The following is a 26,826-nucleotide window of genomic DNA, read 5'->3' on the forward strand; positions in this document are numbered from 1 at the left end:
CTTTTTGACTGCCCCCACTCCATTCACTGGACTAGGTCCCCAGAGGGAGGTCATCTCCACCGTTTAGGAACCACTTGTTTACACCTAAAAGATGCAGTATTTATCAGTCAACTAAGCTACTAAGCACATAAAGCTCTATGTTGGGATCATTTTGAGATGGCATAATATTATGGCTACCAGTCACATTGTTATATCACTTTTATCAACAAAACGTCTACAATACATTTTCTAGTCTGAGGCAATTTAACAGCTTCACAGGGTCTTGCTTTAAGTTACAGCTCATAATGGGACACAGCTGTAGCAGGGTGCACTTATGATTTTTATGTTTAAATGATATGGTTTTACTGATTATGTGCCATAGATTGATTTAAGAAATGTAATCTAGCCTTAGAAGCCCTTTCACAAAAGAATTTCTTTATGTAATAGATTTCATATTGGATTTTCAACTCCAAATGCTTCTCTTGTGGTCTCCATTGTCTACATTTTAATTCTTTTGGTTGTGGCTCCCTTATAAAGTGATATAAATAATTCCCTTTGGCACTGCTGTCTCATATAAAGGATAGGACAAGCTAGGTGTTATAATCCTAGCACTTGCATACATCAATCATATGTGTGTCTGTTAAGAATCCATGAGACATCTCTGACTCTAGAGAATAATTAATGTCAGGGGCCTGTTCAGCAGATCCTAGAGCACATTTAGATGTTTTATCCATGACAGAGACCTTTATTCCAACATGTCAGCAAGCAATGTCTTTGTCTTTTCTGTGGATCATCTCTTCATTTTTCATGTTGGCCCAGTTATATTACATTTGTACAACATTGACAAACACTCATCAATTTATTTTAGAAAACAGGCTCTTTAAAATTGCAGTTACCCTGTATATACTTTGGAGAACCATATGTTAAAAATTATGTTGATCCAAGATGTCTATTTTGCCTACTTCCACTGCACTGGGGCTCAGGAAAACCAAGTGACCCATCCAAGAGCTTAAGATCTGACATATGATTCTCACAGCAAGACCTAGTATCAATTTGTTTCACAGTGAGAGTCCTTGTGTTTGAGCATGGTGTTCTTCATGCTGTGATTGGGGCATGTCCCTGTGGTCTTTTAAAAGTCGACAGATTAAGTGGTTTTGCATATACTGAGCTTGGAGCGAGCAGGAGATGGGAAAAAACAAAGCATTTATTCATATAGTGCCTACAGATTTATACAGTGCTTTACAGAGATAGTTCATCATTCGGTCCTTGCCCTGTGTATCTTACAATCTAAGGTCCCTATTACATGCACAAATTAGGATCAACAGCTGAATGGATTTACCAATATGTTTGATTGTAATATGCCCCCTTTAAGCAGCTTCCAACTGGAATAGACTGTAAATTCTTCAGGACAGGGTTCTCATTCCAACTGTGTATTGAAACTCAAGGCACATGCATTTGTTTTCACTGTTCGTAATAGATGTACCCCTGTTTGTGTTATGCCTTTGAAAATATTGACTACACTTAGGGGCACATTTACTAATCCACGAACGTCCGAAAAGCGTCCGAATGCGTTTTTTCGTAATGATCGGTATTTTGCGACTTTTTTGCAAATTGTTGCGAATTTTTCGAGCGCTCAATACGAAAAAGTCGCGACAATTCGCGAAAGTCATAATGGCTATGAAAAAGTCGCGACAATTCACAAAAGTCATAATGACTATGAAAAAGTCACAACAATTCACGAAAGTCATAATGGCTATGAAAAGTCGCGACAATTCACGAAAGTCATAATGGCTATGAAAAAGTCGCGACAATTCACGAAATTTGTAATGGCTATGAAAAAGTCGCAACAATTTATGAAAAAAGTCGTGACGGTGAGGAAAAAAACGCAAAAAATACAAAAAAGTCGCAAAATGTTCATTTTCCAATCCGAATTTTTCTCATTCGGATTTGGATTTGTGGATTAGTAAAGTACGAGTTTGAATCATCCATAAAATTTGGATTCGATACAATAATTTCTGATGATCGCAAATATCACAAAAATGCTTATGACAAAAACGTATCAGTCACAATAATATTGTATTGGCGATCCGAAAGTCACAAAATTTTCGTATCCAAACGATCATAAATGGCGGGAAAAACTTCCTGACTTTGAACCTTCTGTGCATGATTTTGGAAGCCTCCCATAGGAATCAATGGCACTCTGCAGCTCCAACCTGGCCCAAGGAAAGTCTCCCATAGGGCTCAATGGCACTCTGCAGCTCCAACCTGGCCCAAGGAAAGTCTCCCATAGGACTCAATGGCACTCTGCAGCTCCAACCTGGCCCAAGGAAAGTCTCCCATAGGGCTCAATGGCACTCTGCAGCTCCAACCTGGCCCAAGGAAAGTCTCCCATAGGACTCAATGGCACTCTGCAGCTCCAACCTGGCCCAAGGAAAGTCTCCCATAGGGCTCAATGGCACTCTGCAGCTCCAACCCGGCCCAAGGAAAGTCTCCCATAGGGCTCAATGGCACTCTGCAGCTCCAACCTGGCCCAAGGAAAGTCTCCCATAGGGCTCAATGGCACTCTGCAGCTCCAACCTGGCCCAAGGAAAGTCTCCCATAGGGCTCAATGGCACTCTGCAGCTCCAACCTGGCCCAAGGAAAGTCTCCCATAGGACTCAATGGCACTCTGCAGCTCCAACCTGGCCCAAGGAAAGTCTCCCATAGGACTCAATGGCACTCTGCAGCTCCAACCCGGCCCAAGGAAAGTCTCCCATAGGGCTCAATGGCACTCTGCAGCTCCAACCCGGCCCAAGGAAAGTCTCCCATAGGGCTCAATGGCACTCTGCAGCTCCAACCCGGCCCAAGGAAAGTCTCCCATAGGACTCAATGGCACTCTGCAGCTCCAACCTGGCCCAAGGAAAGTCTCCCATAGGACTCAATGGCACTCTGCAGCTCCAACCCGGCCCAAGGAAAGTCTCCCATAGGGCTCAATGGCACTCTGCAGCTCCAACCTGGCCCAAGGAAAGTCTCCCATAGGGCTCAATGGCACTCTGCAGCTCCAACTTGGCCCAAGGAAAGTCTCCCATAGGGCTCAATGGCACTCTGCAGCTCCAACCCGGCCCAAGGAAAGTCTCCCATAGGAATCAATGGCACTCTGCAGCTCCAACCCGGCCCAAGGAAAGTCTCCCATAGGGCTCAATGGCACTCTGCAGCTCCAACCCGGCCCAAGGAAAGTCTCCCATAGGGCTCAATGGCACTCTGCAGCTCCAACCCGGCCCAAGGAAAGTCTCCCATAGGAATCAATGGCACTCTGCAGCTCCAACCTGGCCCAAGGAAAGTCTCCCATAGGGCTCAATGGCACTCTGCAGCTCCAACCTGGCCCAAGGAAAGTCTCCCATAGGGCTCAATGGCACTCTGCAGCTCCAACCTGGCCCAAGGAAAGTCTCCCATAGGGCTCAATGGCACTCTGCAGCTCCAACCCGGCCCAAGGAAAGTCTCCCATAGGGCTCAATGGCACTCTGCAGCTCCAACCCGGCCCAAGGAAAGTCTCCCATAGGGCTCAATGGCACTCTGCAGCTCCAACCCGGCCCAAGGAAAGTCTCCCATAGGACTCAATGGCACTCTGCAGCTCCAACCTGGCCCAAGGAAAGTCTCCCATAGGACTCAATGGCACTCTGCAGCTCCAACCCGGCCCAAGGAAAGTCTCCCATAGGGCTCAATGGCACTCTGCAGCTCCAACCTGGCCCAAGGAAAGTCTCCCATAGGGCTCAATGGCACTCTGCAGCTCCAACTTGGCCCAAGGAAAGTCTCCCATAGGGCTCAATGGCACTCTGCAGCTCCAACCCGGCCCAAGGAAAGTCTCCCATAGGAATCAATGGCACTCTGCAGCTCCAACCCGGCCCAAGGAAAGTCTCCCATAGGGCTCAATGGCACTCTGCAGCTCCAACCCGGCCCAAGGAAAGTCTCCCATAGGGCTCAATGGCACTCTGCAGCTCCAACCCGGCCCAAGGAAAGTCTCCCATAGGAATCAATGGCACTCTGCAGCTCCAACCTGGCCCAAGGAAAGTCTCCCATAGGGCTCAATGGCACTCTGCAGCTCCAACCTGGCCCAAGGAAAGTCTCCCATAGGGCTCAATGGCACTCTGCAGCTCCAACCTGGCCCAAGGAAAGTCTCCCATAGGGCTCAATGGCACTCTGCAGCTCCAACCCGGCCCAAGGAAAGTCTCCCATAGGGCTCAATGGCACTCTGCAGCTCCAACCCGGCCCAAGGAAAGTCTCCCATAGGGCTCAATGGCACTCTGCAGCTCCAACCCGGCCCAAGGAAAGTCTCCGATAGGGCTCAATGGCACTCTGCAGCTCCAACCCGGCCCAAGGAAAGTCTCCCATAGGGCTCAATGGCACTCTGCAGCTCCAACCTGGCCCAAGGAAAGTCTCCCATAGGGCTCAATGGCACTCTGCAGCTCCAACCTGGCCCAAGGGAAGTCTCCCATAGGGCTCAATGGCACTCTGCAGCTCCAACCCAGCCCAAGGAAAGTCTCCCATAGGGCTCAATGGCACTCTGCAGCTCCAACCCAGCCCAAGGAAAGTCTCCCATAGGGCTCAATGGCACTCTGCAGCTCCAACCTGGCCCAAGGAAAGTCTCCCATAGGGCTCAATGGCACTCTGCAGTTCCAACCCAGCCCAAGGAAAGTCTCCCATAGGGCTCAATGGCACTCTGCAGCTCCAACCTGGCCCAAGGAAAGTCTCCCATAGGGCTCAATGGCACTCTGCAGCTCCAACCCGGCCCAAGGAAAGTCTCCCATAGGGCTCAATGGCACTCTGCAGCTCCAACCTGGAAACTGAGGAAAGCCACGATACCGAAGCTTGAATGAATTCGAAACTTTCGTACTCGGCGCGACAATACGACTTTGTTGCACAAATTTTGTCGCAAAGTACGAAAAAGTCGTGCTAAGGTACGAAAAGGTTGCAGAAAATACGCTCAGTATGAAAAAGTCGGATTCGGACCGATCATACTTTAATAAATCTGCCCCTTAGGGGCCTGTTTATTATGCTGTGTAAAACTAAATTGGCAAAAAACATAATAAGCTGTGTAAAATGGCTTTATTTAGGTGTGTTTTATTTTACACCATCCATCTTGTGGAAGTCCCGCTTTAATAAAAATGCATAAAATTATGCGGTTTTTACCTGGCAAGCCTGGCAAAGCCTGGTAATAATAAAACAAATCTGCCCCTTACTGTGCTATAAAAATAAATGTAATACATTTCATTAAGGGCCTTTTTACCTATTATAGACAAACGTTGTACAGACTGGTTCAAAAATGACCAAGCTGGTGATATTATCTTCCTGTTTTTATTCTAACCATACAGATGGAGAACGGAATCCAAACAATTCAATTTTTACAAGACAAACAATGATACAATTGTTGCATAGAGAGTGAGTTTACATGTGATTGTGTGGGTTTAACAGGGTTACTTTAAATAACATTTGTGTGACGGCTCTGTTTGCAGAAAGAGTATAAGAAATATAAGATTCCTAGCTGGCAACATGGTCAGATTAAAGCTAATGACCAATATGAAGTGACTGATATTGCTAAATGTGGCTGTATGACAAGTGCAATTAGGAAATCAATATTGTTTTACCTTGTTTAAGAGACGCAGGGTAAATAGAAAAGGTAATGGAGTGTGTCCTGGTTTGAACTGAGTATTAGGGATTTTTTCAAAGAAAACAGTGCAGTTAATTTTATGTGTGTAGTATATACTATTAATCAAGTGGAGGAGGTTTAGCTTTTAGCATGGATACCAAAGATTGCATATTTGTGCCAAGTTTAATCACAGGGGAATTTTTCTACTGACAATATAACTGGTGTAACTTAAGCACCAGTACGTCAAAGGGAATTGTCTTTAATTTACAGGATAAGAATTTCATGTCCCTGTTAAACTCCAACCATAAAAGGTGTTCCTTTGGATCTTGCTAATAAAATTTGGTGTACTTGGATGGGATCTGGGTTCGTACAAGTGATCATGGTGTTAAATAGTGCCAGCACTTTACGCAGTGTCTTACAATAATATTATAACAAACAGAGATCTTGCAATATATTAACAATCCAGAATGAAATGTAGAATTACAGTGCATGTATTCATAATAAATGAAGCTGAAATGTTACATGCCTCAAAAGAGCTTTCTGCGGAAATCCCCCAACAATAGCAAGAGCACGGCTTTGGTTAGAAGTAGATGGTACTGAGGGAATTGCTCCTTAAAAGCTGAAATGAACAATACAACTCCTGAAACTCTTGTACTAAGAACATAATCATGTAAGATACAAATAATTTTTGTTTTATTTTTGTTGTGAGCGAGCAGCATTTAATATTTCTAAGAGTAGAACACGAATATAGAAGAGCCTTTTATTTGATTATAATAGTTAGCATAGTTTCTGCTGTTTTTGAACCCTTGACACAGACATTAGCTGCAAAACCTAGAACAATGTTTTTCAGACTTTTTCTGTTTATCAGGGTCCCTATTTGCTCATAACAAGGTTACAGATACAGCAAAACAAACATTCAGTGGTACTTAGGGCTCTGGCACACGGGGAAATTAGTCGCCAGCGACAAATCTCCCTGTTCGCGGGCGACTAATCTTCCCGAGTTGCCATCAGTTGCCATCCCACCGGCGACAATGTAAGTCGCCGGTGGGATGGCACAAGAGGCAGCACGATTTCGGCAAATTGCCGAAAATGCCTCGTGAGGCAACTTCGACGATTTGCCGAAATCACCTGCGCAGCATGTGCCATCCCATCGGCGACTTACATTGTCACCGGTGGGATGGCAATTCGGGGAGATTAGTCGCCCGCGAACAGGGAGATTTGTCACTGGCGACTAATCTCCCCGTGTGCCAGAGCCCTTAAGGTCACTCAAGGAGAGCAAATAGCTTTTCACACCAAATCTTAAACTGACTGGGCTGGGCTTCTATGTCTATCTAGAAAAATAAATAGGCATTCACCCCAAATCTCTCCCTGACTGTCATTCAGACTGAGCCCCCATGTCACTGCTCTATGCCCCTGCTTCCATGGGGTCCAGCATCAAATTTGGGAACCACTGACCTAGAGGAGATAAAGCTGACAAAATGATTGAGCACATTATATGAAGAGTAAGTATTTCAAAATAAGTACCAATCCCCAGGTTATATTTTTACTATTTTGCTATTGTTATTATTTTATTACTAGCTTAGATGTGTATACTTGGCAGTCTGATTAATCAAAAACTTGAATTCTAGAACAGTAAGAATATTGTTTGTTGGTTTTTGGGTCTGCTGATAATCTGTATGTCAAATGTATCCAGTCTATGGCTGCTGATCTATAATTCCTAGCACCTTGTCACTTTGCGGCCACCTTTCAGCTTAGGGTGCTGGAGGATTTGTTCAGCAACACCTGTAAAACTATAAGACAAAGATGCTTTCTGAACCTATACATTTTTGAAACAAGGTAATTACACTTGGCTAAGTTGTTTAAAGCATATGGTACATTTGGGGTTTGAACACAACAGGGTTTTCATGGAGGAACCCACTTCCCACCTGTCATCACTTCCCATTCAAAAGAATGGAAAACATTTTGCCTGTGGTAGAGGATACGCTTCATCCTACATACTGGACTGACATCTCAGATAAAAATACTTTCAATTGACATGATTATTGATTTAAAAACCACAGCAGTGGCATAACTTAAAGGAATACTATACCCCCGAACAATGTAGGTCTCTATAAAGATATATTGCATAAACAGCTCATGTGTAAAACCCTGCTTCATCTAAATAAACCATAAAAATATACTTTTTTAGTAGTATGTGCCATTGGGTAATCCTCCCAATGGGCTCATACAATTATATGACGATTAAACATCTTTCACTATTGTCACTATATATCAGTGATCCCCAACCAGTGGTTTGTGAGCTAAATGTTGCTCACCACCCCCTTTGATGTTGCTCCCAGTGGCCTGAAAGTAGGTGCCATTTTTAAATTTCTGGCTTGGCGGCAAGTATTGGAAACATAACAACACAGTTTTATTCCAAGCAGAGCCTCCTGCAGGCTAGCAGGCCACATGGGGATACCAAATAGCCAATCACAGCCCTTATTTGTGATCCCCAAAGGACTTTTTCATACTTGAGTGGTTCACCAACACTTTTTACATCATGGGTAAAGAAGGTTGGACTTCCCTGCTCTATATAAACTGTATATTAAGGTGATACCCAACTTTTTATAGCATGACACAGAATTCCGTGGTAAAATAACTTTTTCTGATGTGTTTTGATCATTCGCAGAGTTCCTTGGCATACAGGGCCTCTCTCTCAAACGGCTCTGGCAGACTTGTGCCCCCATTTAAAATCCACCAGTAAATCACCTGAAAGCTGAAACTGCTGGGATAATGGGATGCCAAGGAATGTTTTTGACAAAACCATGTACAACACTTTAATAACACTTACAATGTATTAATAACACTGCAATATTCCCATCTGAAATAGTACCAGACAACTTTTTACAACATATAAAGCTTTTCAAAATCTTTAGGCTACAGCTGACATTAACATCAAAGCAGCACATTTTTCACATATGTATTCGCCCTGGTGTTTGCAGAGTGTGGATGCCATGCATTGCATACATTAATTACAAAGGGGCTTTGGTGCCAAGATCTTCCTAAGAGGATTTCTTATGAGTCTCTTTGATATCAAAAACTTGTCTGCTGCTTTTTCAAAGAGGAAACGCACAGCATGATATCTTGGATCAGAACAGTGGTTTAACTAATTGGCAGTTGGTATGGGTTTCAGGCTGCCACATTCCAAAGGATGCCGCCACACTGTGAATCACTTAAACAGCTGGCTTTTAACTAAGCTTCAAAAAAACTAAATAAACAAACTCTATGAAATATAAAGTTGCATCACAACGTAGATAAAAATAGATATAAATAAATATATGGGCACGCTAAAGGGGTTGCACTTTCATTTGTTAATTTATCTTACAATTAATTTCGCAATCTAAGGTTCAATTGAAACTTGATTTTTTACTTTTGTGTGTTTTTTTTTCTCTTTTTCGACTCTAATAGGATGTTTAAAATGCTATCTGGTAAGCAGATGAAGAAGATGAAGGCAAGATTGTCCCTTTTGTATTATTTGTCTTTCTTTCCAGATGAGTTTAGAGCTTAAAGGGGAAGGAAAGGCTAAGTCACTTTGGGGTGCTAAAATGTTAAGTGACTTGAATCGCTTACCTCGTACCCCGGGCTGGTGCCCCTGTTAGGAGAAAACAGCACCAGCCCGGGGCACCTGGAGCGATGCGCTTCCTCCTTCCTGCTCCGTTCAGCCTTGACTGTGAGTCATGCGCATGCGCAGTAGAGTGAAACGCAGACTTCTCTGTTAAAGTTCCACTATTCACTCTACTGCGCATGCGTGCGTGGCGAAGAAGGAAGGAGGAAGCGCTGCAGGTACCCCGGGCTGGTGCTGTTCTCTCCGTACAGGGGCACTGGATAAACTTATCCATGATGTGGCCTACACAAAGATACCATAGCATGAAATCTAATTAAACCTGTTTTTGTTCTTAGTTCTCTTATGTTTTACCTACTCTTTCTCTAAGAATTTCTGTAAGATTACTGTTGCGTTTGTAAGAGTTATGGTTATCGAATTTAAGTATGTTATGCTGGGTCAACAATAATTACAAAGGCAATCAAAAAAGCAATATCAAAGTAACTCCACACATGGAGACTCTATCTGTATATCAGAGGTAGAACATTTTTAATATGTTACAATTAAGAGGTAATTAAGTGGCAGATTTATCACAATAAGTTTAGAGCTTAGTACATAAAAACTCACCCACATTCTATTCATTCCTATGGGATTTTTAGAAGCATATTTATCAATGGGGGAGAGCTAGCACTCACCATTTGATAAATACACTCCTAAAAATCCCATAGGAATAAATAGAATGTGGGTGAGTTGTAACGTACTAAGCTCAAACTCACATTTTGATAAAGCTGCCCTTAAGTCCCAAGGGTGCAAGGGTACCGTTGTTTGAAAGGTGAATCTAAACAAACCATATATCAGAGATACCCAGCTATTAGCAGGGCAGCATTCTGCACATCAGTAACAGCCATAACTCTCTCTGGTGAGGATTCCATTGGCGTGTGGCTTTATGCATATAAGCTTCCAATGAATGTAGAAATAAAAATTCCAGTTTTAACCAACAATAATAATAAAAAAAAGTTTAGGTTAGTTTCAGTGCAATAAATCATGGCAGAGAGTTAGAGAATGGGTTAGTCCAATAAAGTTGAAAAGGTAAAATAATTTAGACGACCACCCAATGTGAATTCTGAAAGCTCTCAAGCTTAGGTGCTTTAGTGATTAAAACCAGTAATATGAGACTTGCCTGACATTAAAAATACTTGATTATTTCGCTTCGCCATAAAAGCATTGCTGTAAAATTGTTAAGGATATGACTCAGTCAAGATATTTGTTATTAATTCGAATGTGATAGTTAACATGAACGACCAGTAGGACCTTAGTGTAGACATGTGTCTTTGGTTTCTGATATCGCTCTTCATCGAGTGATTCATTGTAAATTCCACTATTTATCCCTTCACAGTAAGTGTGTGGGATGTTGGATGTGTGTCAGCAAAGTTAAACAGTGTTTGGCTGTTTCAGCTTCAATCAGTCAACATACTGGCAGGTTTGCAGTCATGGGATTGTGTAGGCAGAGGTTTCCATTAAAGACCCAGCATGTTGTTAGTTAAATCTCTTTATTCTCAACACCATACTGTTTCCACTGCAGGTGAGCATGAGGTGTGAATTGCCTTTATTGGCTGCTTAAGACGAGTCATAAGAAAGTGAAAGATTAGAGAAACCAAAGAAAATCAAGATTCTGGGCATTTGAGCTCCTAAATTAGACATTGCAAATCCCACACACCTCCTTCCATTCCTACCCAGAGTGTGGAGAGGGGGATCCTGTCCATCTTATTTCTTATATAAAAACTGCAATGTAATGTTGTTTTCCTTGGGACTCTGTTTTGCTGTATGAATTAGGGCCTAAGCCTGATAAAACCTTTCCTCTAACTCCTCATTCCCTGTAACTTTGCTGGCTGAGGCATATGCTCCTGGCAGGCTTTCATAATAATTCATGCACTATACTTCTGGATCCATTCAATGCACTTTCTCTCTATTTGATGACTGGGCAGAACCCCATAAGTATGAAGCTGGTATTTTTAATGGGACTTTTCTCAAGTTTTAGAAGATTAAATAAAATACACAACAGTGTCTTGCCAAAGTTTTAAGACTGAGTAAAAAAACATAATGAAATGTTATTCGCTTTAATATTTTTATTTCAAACAAAATTAAAAAACGACTTTTCCTTTGGAAAAAAATCTTGAGAAATGAAAAACAGTAGTTTGTTGCTTGTATAACTATCCAGTTCCCGCGTGTAAATATTTTGTAGGGACAGGACCATTATTCCAGGCGGATTTACTGTAGGTTGTACAGGTATGGGTTCCTTTATCTGGCAACCCGTTATCCAGAAAGCTCTGAATTACGGAAAGGCCACTGCATTTTAAGCAAATAATTCTAATTTTCAAAAATTATTTCCTTTTTCTCTGCAATAATAAAACAGTACCTTGTACTTGATCCCAACTAAGGTATAATTAATCCTTACTGGAAGCAAAACAATCCTATTGGGGTGAATTAATGTTAAAATGATTTTTTAGTTGACTAAGAGACAGAGATCCACATTACTGAAAGACCCCTTATCCAGAAAGCCTCAGGTCCCGAGCATTCTGGATAATAGGTCCCATACCTGTACATACTAGTCCTTTTACTTGCGTGCTTTGTTTTTAAAATAGAGCCACAGACTGAGAATGGGATTGTTATTTGGAATGAAATCAGGGCTTTGACTGGGCGATTCACCTTTAATGTCTTAAGTGAATCCATTATTACTTTGTTCTTGTGTTTGGGAACATTATCCTGCTAAGAAATTAACCTTCACCCAAGATGCAGTTGTTAGCAACCAGAAAGAGGTGTTGGTGAAAAGCAGCCCTTCATTTCAGTGCTACCAGCGCCAAACTTCAGTGCTGTACTTTTCTGTTCTCTTTGGCCTCATTTCACATATTGATACCAATCTACATTTGCAGCTCTGTTTGTAGGAACCAGTGTGTAGGAACAGCAGATCTATCCTAATCCTGGCCTGGATAATGCTGTCTCTTTTGGATTCACGTTGTGATATCATCAATTCCTTTATGTAAGCAGAAAACATTTTTGACGAACTACAGGGATGATTAAACTTTAATAAATAAAATATCATATATTAATATGGGAAGAAATCTCTAAACTAACAAGCCAACTGGGTTGAAAAAAGCCAAAATCCCAAGACCAAATGGTGTGAATGTGCAGACTTGTTTTCCCAGTGCTGTTAGAAAAGATAACAACTCCTACAACAAACACTTGTGGGATTGCTGAGTACCAAGATTTCTTTGCACACCGTAGGCAGAAAATCCTTCAAACTCTCAGACGTTCATGCTGAGCAGGCAAATTACAGCAGCTGAGACTGATTTACATGCACTAAGGAGTGTTTGTATCTGAGGCTCAATAACCTTTGTTAAGTTTACATTTTGGTGCTTCAGGTGAGTAAGGATAAGTTTAGGTATGGTATTTTCCCTGCCAGTGCAACTATGCCAGCAGGGAAATCATCAATATGGCCCAATCGTGCCAATATTAGCATCCGCCTGTCACACTGCACATGGAACACTTTTGCTCCAAAAAAGCAAATTTTCCGAGGTTTTTATAAACTACAAGGCTATTGTGATGATACTGCCTGATCTTGCCAGAGATTGTTTTCTTTAATGTGCAGTTTCAGTTAAATTCTTTTGGTTCTGGTGCGGCCAGCTATACATTATTGTAAGCCTTTTCTAATGCTTTCAACTTTGAATTCTGTTCCAACCATTCATTCATTCGACATATTTAAACCAAGAACGGCCTGACTTTATGTTTGATATCATCAGAATGTGCTCTTAAATGCATATTATACTGTTTTTCAGGCAACCACTTCCACCCTAGGAACATAAACATCTGACTGCACTTGAGTTAATAAGAGCAGACAAGGGGAATTTGCACATTTTGATGCATGTCTGAAATAGGAACTTACGTCAAAGCAATGCAATGCAGTGTTAAAAAAGACTGTTGCTTTTTCATGACTTGTATTTGTATTTGAGGAAAATACAAGTATCCTCCAAATTCCCAGGTGGTGATTAATATCTGCTTTACTAAACCGATGGCTCGAATCTCATTGTAGAGCAGCAGTTTAATAACTTTAGTAACAGGAATAATACATGCTCTGATGCCTTGCAGCCACTAGAGGGAATAGTACAGAAGTAAAAGGCTACTTATTGCAGTTGAGCAAGGCTGAACCTAAGAATGGCCGGTGCCACTTATTTTATAAAAAATAATACTATAGAAACAGTAACTTTTTCCATGTAGTAGGCTGATTATTTGACATGCTAGATGTTCACATCTCAATTTATTTTAAAATAATTATGTCAAAAAAGGGTATGGAGTAGGGATGAGCCAATTTTTCTGGATGATACAGATTCATGGTGAAACTTTTTGTGAATCTGCGGTAAAATGTCACCATTTTGTTTTACCATGTTTTTTTACAAGAAAAAATGTATAAATCACCGCCTTTATGACATAGAAAATCACAAAAAAGTGGTCATGCTGATGACGTCATGGCTGCACTGTACCATTACTGTCTCTGATGTAATACTCTTTAACACATCAATTCTGAAAATGATGAAAATGACATGTATTAAAATGTACACACTGCATAAACATACAGCACCGACATGTATGAACTTAGTAGAACCCAAGAAAAAAATTATTTGAAATATTACCTCAGATAAAACTGCACATGATTTGATTTCTGCATAGAGTACAAACACCTGTGTATAGCAGTTTTACATATTTCTACTACTTTTTCTTATATAGCACTCTTGTTTGTCTGTTTCTGTACAGTGAATGTAGTGGCATTGCTTCAAGAATTCTGGGAAAACAAAGAAAAAAGAAGAGCAGTTTTCCCCAGCGAAAGTCTGGTGGCTTATGAATCTGTTCCCTCCCCAGACCCTCCATTTGTGTGCTACGTGACTCTGCCTGGTGGGAGCTGCTTTGGTAACTTCCAGGTAAGGCCAAATGTTGTAAGTTATTTATTCTTAAGCATCGCAAACTTGGTAGCAGATTTTGCAGATAATCGTCTTGTAAGGTGGTACAGTCAAGTATCTGATTTGCTTAATTTTTCACAACCTTAACTACTAATCCTTTCACAACTAAACATAAATGTAAACATCAACTAACAAAAAGTTTGCTTCCATTCCCAGAATATTTAAATAATAAATTAGGTTTAAGAAGAGGGAATCTGCAAGTTATATCCCACTGATAGGTCCCAAATCAACATATGAATAAACAGCAGAGATTTCAGTGGAATTTTTATTCCACTGAAATCTCTGCTGTTTTTCCATTCCCAGAATATCCAGTTTGTGCCAGCAAAATTCTAAACTGACCAGTATAATAGGAGTAGGGCACATACAGATGTACATACAAATGCATACCGATACTAGTAATTGTATTTGCCTTGCCTATTAGAAGAAAGAAAACACAAGGTCTAGGCACAGTCAGCTGTCTGAAGACAGAGATGGTGGCTAAAAAATGTTGGTACTCCAACAGACAACCTTATGCCAAGCATCTTCAAGACTCTTAACATTCTCCCCTGTAAACAACTAAGAACAAGCAGAGAAGAAAGGCAAGACTTGACAGAATAAGCCTTTCTAAGTGGAATTCCAAAATTCCAATTTTGTCAAGCTGGACATACAATGAAAGATTTGTTCGTTTAGCGAGGCTGCAAAATGATCCAAAATATGTCCTCCATCGTTTGGCCAAATGATCAGATCACTTTGACAAGATGCAGGCCATCTTGGCAAGGACTTCATTAACGTGAGAAAGAGCTTACAGCTCAAAATAATAAATAAATATAATAATAAAGAAGACAGCAGCACAGTTTGTGCATAAGTGTCTGTTTATCCCGTGTTTTTTTTATTAAAATCTACATTGTGGTGGCATCTAAAGTTAAGAAAACAGGAAACATTATTATAATAATATACCCACAACCTGGTCAAGAACCTGTTGTCATGAGGACTGCATCAACTGATGTTCTCCTCGTCCAAAGAGATTTTTAAACCCGCCAGATCGACATCTGGTCGATTTTTAGCCAGATATTGGTTGGGCAGGCCCATCTGAGGGACCCATACACAGGATGATAACTTGCCATTCATTGCCAGCTTTATCGGCCTGTGTATGGCCTCCTTTGGTTGTGGATGTACTCCATTTTGGGTGCACTTAACTTAAGAAGACTCAGCAAAAGAGGGCAACATTTTGTGGGAAAGAGAGCATGAACTGGTAGGGATCTCATTTGTAGGAGAGAGGAATCTGAACACATAGAAACATGAGAGACAGTGACAGGGTAAAGAAGAGGGTGGTGGAATTTTATGATGGAAGGGCAGAAAAACAGAACCATAAGGATGATGGAGGGAAAATGACTGTTAATATTTATTTATTATATAGCTTGGCACAGGATGCGGAATTCTTTGAGGGGCCAAGAGACAGAAACAATAAAGAAATACTATAGGGAAGAATAATGAAGAGAAACAGTGCATTGCATTGTACTATACTAAGAAGGACTATTTATGTATACTATAACAATGATTGATACCCTGGGAGTTGCACTTGTGCTTAAGTCATAACTGTAAACCAGGAGCCAGAATTTTAGGCGTAAAAATCTGCTTTTTATCATTTGTGATTATGTATTTATTCCCCTTCCAGGGATGTCATACTGTAATAACAAATCCCATCCCTGATTTATTGGGCCATAATTGTCGTTATCCCCATGCAATATTTGTTATCCTAATTCCTTGTCATTTCACTGCGCTGTAATTGTTCTACTTCGGTGCTGTCATGGTCCGTAGGCTTGCTCAGCTGCCGTTTGTGTGGTCCTGTTGATGGAAAAGCTGTGTTCTTTTCAGATCTCCCAGGTGGTAGATCTCTTTTTCCTCTTAGGGGAACTGAAGCAGATCAAATTACTTACTGTGTGATAGAAAACACAGGGAAACAACTCGATAGTGCCTGAAGGACTTTTGTAGTAGCCTATAATTCTGCCTTAAATTATACCCCTAGCATAAAGAAAGAAAAAAAATGCGAGAAAGGATGCAAATGTGTATAAATTAAGTGCAAAGGGAGAGCAGTATGGGTAATAATATTGCCTACTGTAATAGGGCACAGTAGGCACAGCTCTTTGTATTATTCAGCTCATTGCATGCAGAAGCAATGGAATAAAACTCAATCTTAGTGTCTCTACATGTACATACATTAAATTATACAAATAATAAAAATAATATACAAATTCATACACAAAGCACGTCCCCCTCTGTGTATGTATATGCATTTATAAAAATATTTTATGTATGCTTTGCCAAAGACTATACTCAGGTCTGATGCCTGCTTTTGCTTTCTGAAAAGTCACACAGGGAAAGTTGAATGTTTAAGGCACAAACTGAGCCAACACTCCCCCTATAATTCGCATCTTGTAAATGGAAACAAATACATCTTTTGTATGTATGTATGTATATCTTTATTTATAAAGCGCTACTTATGTACGCAGCACTGTACTATTTACAGCATAGACAGGTCATGATTTGCTTTTGATTAGTATGTAATCTCAAGGCTAATTGGTCTTGGTTTTAGTAAAAGCTTGGTATTGCAGTACAGGTATAGGATCTATTATGTGGAATGCTTGGGACCTGGGGTTTTCCAGATAAGGGATCTTTCCATTCCATTTCTATCGATCACCATACCTTAAAGCAGGGATCCCCAACCGTTTATACCCACGAGCCACATTCAAATGGAAAACGTTTTGGGGAGCAAAAAAGTTCCTGGAGGTGCCAATGAGAGCTATAATTGCCTATTTGATAGCCCCTATGTTGACTGGAAGCCCACAGAAGGCTCTGTTTGGCTTTATACTGGGTTTTTATGCAATCAAAACTTGCCTCCTAACCAGAAATTCAAAAATAATGCTTTGAGGTCACTGGGAGCAACATCCAAGGGGTTGGGGAGCAACATATTGCTCACAAGCCACTGGTTGGGGTTCTCTGCCTTAAAGTGATACTAACACTAAAAAAACTACTCTCCAAATTATTAATGTACATTAAAATTTACCAATAGGTCTCACTGATTATTTTTCACTGATAGGGCTGCTTTTGTAAGTAATAAAGTTCCTAAACCTGACTGTTTTGCCAACCTGACTGTCCCTTCTCAGCCTGTCAGTTATAGCTTCTAATGCTAACGGCCTCCTGCTGCACAAATATGGCAGCCCCCTCATAGAGGAACATGGGGATCAGACAGGTAATGTAAAAGCATTAGGAAAATACTTTAAATGTCAGTATCTCATTAAGGCTGCAAAAAAAATGTCAATGTTAAATAAACCCAATAGTGTTGTTTTGCCACCAATATGGATTAATGCAGCTTAGTTTCCGTTATGTAAAAGGACCTGTAATTTAAAAGATAGAATTATTTATTAAAAATGGACTTTATTACATGAGATGGTCTTTACATAATTCAAAGCTTTCTGAATAAAGGGTTTCCAAGAGATCCCATACCTGCACATAAAAATGTCATATTCTCTTCTATCATGGAGAAATAGGTAAAAACAATATGCCAAAAAGTCATATATAGACAATAAACTTTTTGTTTTCAAAAAGTGATACTTAACAAAGATACCTATGCCTGTCTATTCAGGAATTCATTACAGGTCTGCCTTTTTCTCTGCGCCAAAAACACGATGGGCCCAAGGGCTTCATGGATGGGTCCCTGCTTGTTGGCTCTTACAAGGCCTCAAGAATCCAATAGAATGCAGAAGTAAGACCATAAATGAAATGAACCATTGAATTAAGACACTTAGGCATATTTACAAACACTGGAAATCTGCAGGAGTGCAATGACACATAGCAACCAATTAGTTCTTAGCTTTGATTAGTCAGCTTTCAAGTTTAACAGTGAAAGTAAATATTTCATTGGATGCTATGGGTTATGGCACTGTTGCAAGACTAGTAAAGACTCAGAAGTCTATCTTTACCTAAAAGATACAGGACACTTACAGTATTTAAGGGCACGGTACACATTTTGGACAGAGAAAACATTGTGTTTGAAAGGAGCCAAGCTGCAAAAAGATCCCTAATCAGAAGTAGTAGGGCTGTAAAGTGACCTATCAGCCACAGTGCCATCTAACATATGTATCCCCTGAGGTTTTGCAACAATACACAACGCCAATTGTGAAATATGAACAATTAATGTTTTAGCAAGTTTTGTGAACCATGGTGTTGGGCTTATGGTGATTCTGTAATCATTTGCACCTCCAGTCATATAACTCAAATTATTATGACCTGCCTCAATAAGTATCATGGCACATATGATGACTGAATCATGGGGAGTGTCTTTTTAGAGTTAAAATTCCAGGAACTGTCCTGACACTTAACTGAATGTAGGGAGTAGTAAAAGGTTTACAAGTGTGGGTATTTTTGACTCACTGTGACTAGATACATCAAGGCCTGAATGAGTGAAAGGAAAGCTTCATACACAGCTGTAAGTAATTACTCTGTTGACATATTTGGCCACTACTGGAACAACTGGAAAGCATTGCTCATATACAGGAAGTAATTTAGATAAGCAAAATGTATACTTCCATGCTGCCTATCTGCTTTTATAACAAAGTCATGCACTGTAATATCCTTAGGTATCCTATCTGTCCTACCCCAGATAAACCTCTACTCAAACATACCGTATATACTCGAGTATAAGCCGAGTTTTTCAGCACAAAAAATGTGCTGAAAAGCTCAGCCTCGGCTTATACTCGAGTCGATATACGATGCACTGACATTTGTCTCCCCCGTGTCTGCCCGCGTCCGCACGCATGCGCGTGCACATGCGAACGCGGACGCGGGCAGACACAGGGGAGATGAATGTCAGCGCAGGATAGATCGGAAGTGTAAGGACCAAGGGGATATATAATGGTTGTAAGTGTTTTTGGCTATAGTGCCCCTTCCTCCAGTGTTTGTGCCTACAGCTGTCAAGCATGCAAGTGTGTAAAAACTGTATAACTAGGGGCACATTGGCATCCATATGCATAATCTCATGAGCACATTGCACAGCTTGCACGCAGGTCACAGAACATGCAGTGAACTCGCATGCAGGTCACAGAATATGACCTCCATCCACCTTTCCCTAATCTGCAGCTGCCAACATTATATATTTATGAAGAGTTCACAGGGGGTCACACTGAGTGTCCTATATTAATTATTTGATTATTGAAACTTAGCAGTAGCGGCTGCATTTCCCACCCTAGGCTTATACTCGAGTCAATAAGTTTTTTCAGTTTTCTTAGGTAAAATTAGGTACCTCGGCTTATATTCGGATCGGCTTATACTCGAGTATATATTGTACTTATGTGCCCTAGTTATGTGTTCAGGCCCATGATACTGCCTGCTATATTGGGTACTAAAAAAGTATATAGTTATTAAAACTGGTGCAACTTTCCATGCTTTTTACTGCTAATGCATCAGTTTTCGTTTAAGTGTAAAACTGGTGTATTATGAGAAATAACTCATTCCATGGCCTTGACCTGTATAAAAAGCACTTTGCCTTGACACATACCTTTATTTGATTATGGAATTCCTTAATGACTGTAAAGTATCAGTAAACTTTACAATATGGGTTCATTATTCCATGTATATTTCCAATTGAATTGGGTACATTATTCTAAATATTATCTATCTATATTTGTCTATCAGTTGGCCAGGTCAAAGTTGGTTCCCCTGTCAATTAAATCTGCTTTCAATCTGAGAGTCGGAAAATTACTTAAAATAGATATATCCAAACCGTGGAGGGACACAAATTGAACATCCTTAACACAGATCTTTGGAATATCTGGTTGATGGAAACAATACTATTTTGGGCAGAAAATGCTCATATTGAGCGCTACACTACCCACACCAGGAGTGAGCTCCCAGTTACCAGTTTGGTGAAACTCACATAAATAAAGTGCAGTGTATCCTTACGCAAACTATGAAAGAATATAAAGACCAAGATGGGAGTTCTGAGAATTTATATTGGTTTAGTCCTGTCTGCATTGTAGTGCAGCTGCTCGTTACTGGAAATCTCAATAAAAATATTGCTCACAAGTTGGCATTTTATTTAAAACTCGTTTGCAGGAGATTATCTAGATCAGAACAACATTTTTATCATTTGTGTCATAGACATGAATCAACTCAATGTTCTGGGAAAATGGGGAAATCATAAAAATTCACTCTGTTGCATTTTCAGATAAACACGATAAGCCCGAAATAAATTATAATTTATGGAATTCCCACATGACTCTTTCCTTTTACATAGCTTTTGGGTTTTTTTAGTGAGTGGTTCTCTGGAGAATTATTAACATCATTAAGCGGTATTTAGAAAGTTTGCCTGAATGAGACTTTGGGAAGAAAGAAGCAGTTCCGTGTTTGAACTCTCCATTAGAGAATGTGGGAGCAATAAAACAGATTTAATACTATGTAATGCAGTAATGGAGTCTTATAGGAGAAATACCATTATCACAAGATACAGTTTCATAGCACATAACAATATTAGATAGAATAGTGTAAGAGCAGTAAATGACCAGTGTGACTAAATGCAACCTGTTTTTCTATTAAAAAAAAAAGTATTTTGTAGTCCTTTATAGATATAACTGATGTAGTACATTAATAGAACTTAGCATATACGACAGGACACACAGTGTTTTACAGAATTATGAGAAAGAAAGAAGCTATTTCTGTATTAGTGGCTGCCAGGAAAAGGCACTTTTTATCCTTCTGAAGGTATATGTAACTTTAGCACTCCAGCTGTTAACACTGCGTGTTAATATAGTATGGGTATCGAATCCCTTATATGGAAACCCGTTATCCAGAAAGCTCCGAATTACGGAAAGTCTGTCTCCCATAGACTCCATTTTAATTAAATAATTCAGAATTTTAAAACTGATTTTCTTTTTCTTTGTAGTAATAAAACAGGACCTTGTAATTGATCCCAACTAAGATATAAATAATCCTTACTGGATGCAAAACAATCCTATTGGGTTTAATTAACGTTTTATTGATTTTTTAGTAGACTTAAGGTATGGAGATCCAAATTATGGAAAGACCCCTTATCCGGAAGACCCTTGGTCCCAAGCATTCTGGATAATGGATCCTATACCTCTATATTGTAATTATATGGGATACAATCAGAAAAACATGTTCTTGTATGAGTGATGGACACAGTGAACTGATGGCTTCTTTGAAGAAACCATAGAAGAGCTTGAAGGAACTGCAGAAGGGCCCCACCCACAGAGTGGTACCTGTCTACTAGTTCTGATTCCCAAGCCTCCGTTCTGCAGCCTCACATCTCAGCATAAGAAAATGACAGACAGACTGCAAAGAGCAGTACAAAGACACTGCTGACATCATTCTCCATCTATGCAGGCTCTATGCTCACATTTGCCTGGAGTAACAGTAAGGTCAGCATATTCCTCTCAATTTGAGATGCGTAAAATGATGGCCCCATCTATGTTTCATATACAGATACATACAGATAGTGAGGAAGGAGTACACATACTTACTGTAAAGCCTGCTCCTCAGAGCATTCCATGTATCATCATAGTGATTTTGAGGATCTGCTTCCGTTTTTTAGGGATGGGGAAATGTTCCGCTGGGCCCCCTTAGCAGAAAAACACCTATAGCAGCCTTTCTTTTCAGTGAAGTTGAGTATATATATATATATATATATATATATAAATATATATGAGACCCACTGTGAGGGAGAAGCAAACACTAGAGCTGGCCATACACGCACCAATATAATTATACAAAAAGATTTTTGGACTATGTGGGCTCTAAACTTTTGTTCCGATAATTTTTGTACCATGGTGATCAGCTGTTTAGTCGATCGGACAGCTTAGAAAATTTTATTTGGATAATGAAAAAATCTGCGCATGTATGCATGATATCCTTGGGCCTTTTTTGTAAGACTGGTGTCTGCCAATCATTTTATGTTCAAGACATAAAGTCAACATCAATGGTGATGTTGCCAATAGCAACCAATAAGACCTTTGCTTTTATTTTCTAACTTGTATCTGACCTTTCAAACATAATTGCTGATTGGTTGCTGTGGGCAACATCACCATTGATGTTGACTTACACACTATAATAAAGATGCCCCATTTATTGGAAGCCATGGAGTCTGGCCATAAGGACAGGAAATCTGATAACCTCTTATCTTATTATTTATATGTTTTACTCAGACTATTATATGCATTAAAATAACTTTACAAAGTGCTCATGAATCTTCCAACCTTCCACAATAACTCTATATAAAGTTGTTCTGTTTTCTTTTTTTTAATAAGTTCTGCTTTGAAAGGCAAAGCTTTAAGGATAGTGTGCTCGACTAAAATGTTCCTTGAGAGGAAAGCCTAATGTTTTGAGAATATAGAGTACTATATTTGTGGTAACATTGTTTTGGGTGGGTGACTGATTCAGTAATCCTTCCATCTTCTACTGACAACATATATTACATGTCTATGCTTTTAAAAATATTTCTATGCCATTTTTTGGCTGTCTGTGAAATCCTCAAAACCACATGGTATGGTCATGAAACTGTACAGTAATTTCCATTTCCCACAGTAAGACCTACACTAGCCCCAACTGATCTGACTTTTGGCTCCCCTCTTCCTGAACTCAGCCATTTAGCCCTTATGGTTTCAGCAGATGTTTTTGCTTTTAATAACATAAAGCACTCTTTTTTATTTCATTGAAGATTTTTATCATTTCAGATAATTCTCTATATGTTATCGAGTGCAAATCTGCTGCAGTTTATATCCTTTATATTGTCCAATACACGTGATTAGTTTTTTCCCTTATGTAAAAGTGCCCATTTATCCTTTGTAGTATTCAGGTTCTTAACAGGTATTACACAGTTGGAGCTGTGCGGGATAAGTAGATGAGGGTAATATTGCTTACATGTATCAACATTGCTGTCTGCAAATATATTATTGTGATTATTGGGTGAAATACAAACATATTTCTTATTGGTGTGATGTATCTGGTAGGAATTGAATGCCCGATGTCATAGCTTTGCCTGCTGGGGTTTTTTATAACCCTAATTAACCGGTGATTATGAGGGGACTTATATACAGTATGCATTTTGGGTTAAACAAATATTGCCCTTAAAATATGTTTAAGATATGATTAATGGGGTTAGTGGATTGAAGACATGTAGGTTGAATGGCAGATTTCAGAGTGCTGTTGTCATTATGGAGACTGGCTTTTAGGGTGAAGACACACAGAGCTATAGTAGCAGCTACTTGTCACAGCTACTAAAATAGACAATGCTGATCATTTACTGATAATTGTCTCTACTTGTGTTTTAGCAGTTCTCAGTATTGTCTATGGCAGGGAGTTTTTTTTGCTTTTTGTAGCCGTGACAAGTAGCTGCTACTAAGTGTGTCTTCACCCTAAATGTTAACTTACTTTAACAGGGAAGGTCCTTTGAAACATTATACATAGGATAAAACATTCTTTTCTGAGTCACAAATGGCACTTGGACAGCTATTTAGATCAAATGTGTGCTTTAAAAGCATTTTCAATAGTTAAACATTATTTACAAACATATTTGAATCTATTCTGCTGGTCTTTTTTTAGGTGCAAATTACAGGGCCCATAGACACACTTGAATTTTAGGGTTAACAAAAGAAAGGGGACTAATCAATGTGCATTCCCTTTTATTAGCCTTGGAGTGTACCCACCACCCACAACTCCCTTTTTTGTTACTTTGAGGGTTCCCTTAGAGTAGTGGTTCCTAAACTGGCTCCGTGGGGGGACTACAGGCAGTGGCAAGGGGGCTGAACCTGAAGGCCAGTTAGGGTGAGAATTGGGAAGAGTGTTTTATTGCTCTCCTAAATATACTAGAAAGCCTAGCTTAAAAGTCAATTCAGGTGAGGTTTGGGGTAAATGTGTATTTTTCGCCATGAGTATTCATGCCTATATGGATGAATGACTGATAAAGCAATATTTTCCAATATTTGTGCCCATTTCATTAGCTGAGAGGGCCCTGACCAAAAGCTGGACCATCAAGTGGGGCGTGAATTGAAATATTACTGCCTTAATGCCTTATGGCTACGCTTGCAACTGACTTCCAAGTAGCAATCTGCATTCTATATGCCTGCTGATGCATGGGTTACCTTGTTCCAATATTTTACATAACATACTACTCTTTAAGCAAAAGAGATTTCACTAAATATACTTTCAAGAAAAAAAATAGTAGTAAAAAGCTCTTGGGAAGATGTCTTTATTTTTAATTTTTTTTAATTTTAGTAAATTGTTCACCTTTTCACCCTTGCTCAGGTTTGGTTTCATGTAAATTGCACAGTTTATTGTTGCCAGAGGTCAGACTAATGCAAAGGAAATATATTACAGAAAGGATCTCATTACACTATGACCTCCAAGGACTGCTAGCCTTGACTAAAACTCAGGGGATCATTTTTATTAATTCAACCTGTGTTATCTCATAAGAAAATTCAATGTGTATAAAATACATCCATCAAAAAGATACATACTACCAAAATTGGAAGGGGAATGTTACCAATGAACATAAGGAAAACAAAATACACAGTCAGAAAATCTTGCAGCTTAGAGGTTGTAGGTCAAGTTAGTATACATGGTGATTAATACTAGGTGTCAGAATGCCGATATGAAAGGAATATTCCGTAAGAAGAGTTGGAATGCTATACTCAGATGAAAGGATAATGAAAAGTATCAGTAGAAAAGTATTCCCCAGCTTAAATATACAAAAGGAAAACAAAAGTCTTTAACACCAAGGACACTGTAGTGTATAATCATTCCTATTATATGTCTTGCATTTTCTTACAATTGATTATAGTCATTTCCCTGTAGGGTTTTAGGGTCAACATGTGCTATTGTACAGAATAAAGTTAGCTTTATTGTTTATGGTTATCCCCGAGAAAAGAGAATAGCTACACAATGTAAGCACATGTAGGGAATCCCTGACCGTTATCCAGAAAGCTCTGAATTACAGAGTTGGGGCATTTTCCTTTGATTTTTCTTTTCTCTGTAATATTAAAACAGTAGCTTCTATGTGATGGTAACTAAACTGCTTGAATCCATATTGATGGTGAAACCATACTATCAGGTTTATTTAAAGTTTAAACAATCTTTAGCTGACATAAGGTGTGGTGTGATTCCAATTACCAAATATAATTTAGCCTTAGGTTATGAGCAGTCTGGATAATAGATCCTATCCCTGTATATATCAGCACTGGGTGGGAGTGTATGGGTGTCTGAGAGCATATTACTGTATAGCAATGTATATCCCTTCTGAGCACACCTCTATGGGCATTTTTTAACTTTACTTTAGATTTACTTAATTCCCCAGTGACAGTTGATACAGATGGAGCACACAGTTCATGACATGTCACAGCATTAATTGCAATGGAAAAAAATGTAATGATGGTATTTTTAAAAAAAAGAGAAACATGGTGACCTTGGTGAGCCACTTGAGCCAAATATCCAGATACATTGTGCTCCATCTGTATGTGATTTTAAAAGCTGTTGTCAAGCGAGCACATTGACAATGATATATATTGATAACCACCAGATCCTGCTAAACACAGGCTGGTAAATCACAGAATAGGATTTAAATTTCATGCAATAATTTTAATTTATCACAGCGGTTATTTTGATGACATTCCATAGACCAGTGACCCCCAGCCAGTGGCTCAGGTGCAACATTTTGTTCACCAACCCCTTGGATGTTGCTCCCAGTGGCCGCAAAGGCAAGTTTGGTTGCATAACAACCATGTGTACCGCCAAACAGAGTCTCATCTAAGCTGCTGTCTATATAGGGGCTACCAAATAGCCAATCACAGCTCTTATTGGGGACACCCAGGTACATTTTTCAGGCTCCCTCACTCTTTTTACATTGTGTTTTTTGGTAAAAAAAAAAAAAGTAATATATTACTAGCTGGTCTCCCTGACCCACATCTCCACCTTCTAAATGAAGCACTTTGCAAGCCTTCACCTGCAGCAACACAGCCTTACCCCATGCACTTATATCTCACCCCTTTTTGTTTTTTCTAATAGATTATAAGCTCCTTGGGGCACAGAGCCCATCCAAACTGAAAGCTTAAGCATTGATTTATCTATTTTTACTGTATAACGTAATATAACTATGCCCCTGTTTGTGTTCACACCTTGTAAAGCACTTTAAATGGTGTGCTATATAAATAAATTCATACATACATACAATACAGTTTTTTGTTTTGCAGTGCTGTTTAAGTAGAGCAGAAGCACGGAGAGATGCAGCTAAAGTGGCTCTACTCAATTCTCTCTTCAATGAGTTGCCCTCTCGAAGGATTACTACAGATTTCATCATGAAAAGCGTGCAAGAGGCTGTCTCCTCCACCAGTGTAAGTTTGATGTCTACTGTATATAAAGTTGCTGTGTATATATCATTTATTTTTGATTGATATCTTAACCACTGTTATACTGAAAAGTATATACTGAAAGTCCCAGGCCTATTACCTCCCTATAGCACAACCTCCTGAGGATTTGATTTTAGCTACAAAGAAATCTCTAGTTCCTATGGTACAACAAGCCTGGCCCACGAAGGCAATTGCCATTGTGACTGTTGTTCCCTGTATAATTCAGTTCCTGAACAGTTTTGCCCA

The 26,826-nt window shown here is 39.7% G+C and overlaps 1 protein-coding gene across 1 annotated transcript in view; it reads left to right on the forward strand.

The window, feature by feature from the left end:
* The window catches only part of lix1 (limb and CNS expressed 1), an 87,481-nt gene that overhangs the window by 10,804 nt on the left and 49,851 nt on the right, over positions 1-26,826 (forward strand). Inside the window, exons 2-3 of the mRNA XM_002933433.5 lie at positions 13,989-14,152; positions 26,425-26,565. Coding sequence (XP_002933479.1) covers positions 13,989-14,152; positions 26,425-26,565 — 305 coding nt within the window. The remainder of the gene's footprint in view (positions 1-13,988; positions 14,153-26,424; positions 26,566-26,826) is intronic.

Source organism: Xenopus tropicalis, chromosome 1, assembly GCF_000004195.4.
Source record: "Xenopus tropicalis strain Nigerian chromosome 1, UCB_Xtro_10.0, whole genome shotgun sequence".
Classification (NCBI taxonomy): Eukaryota; Metazoa; Chordata; class Amphibia; order Anura; family Pipidae; genus Xenopus; species Xenopus tropicalis.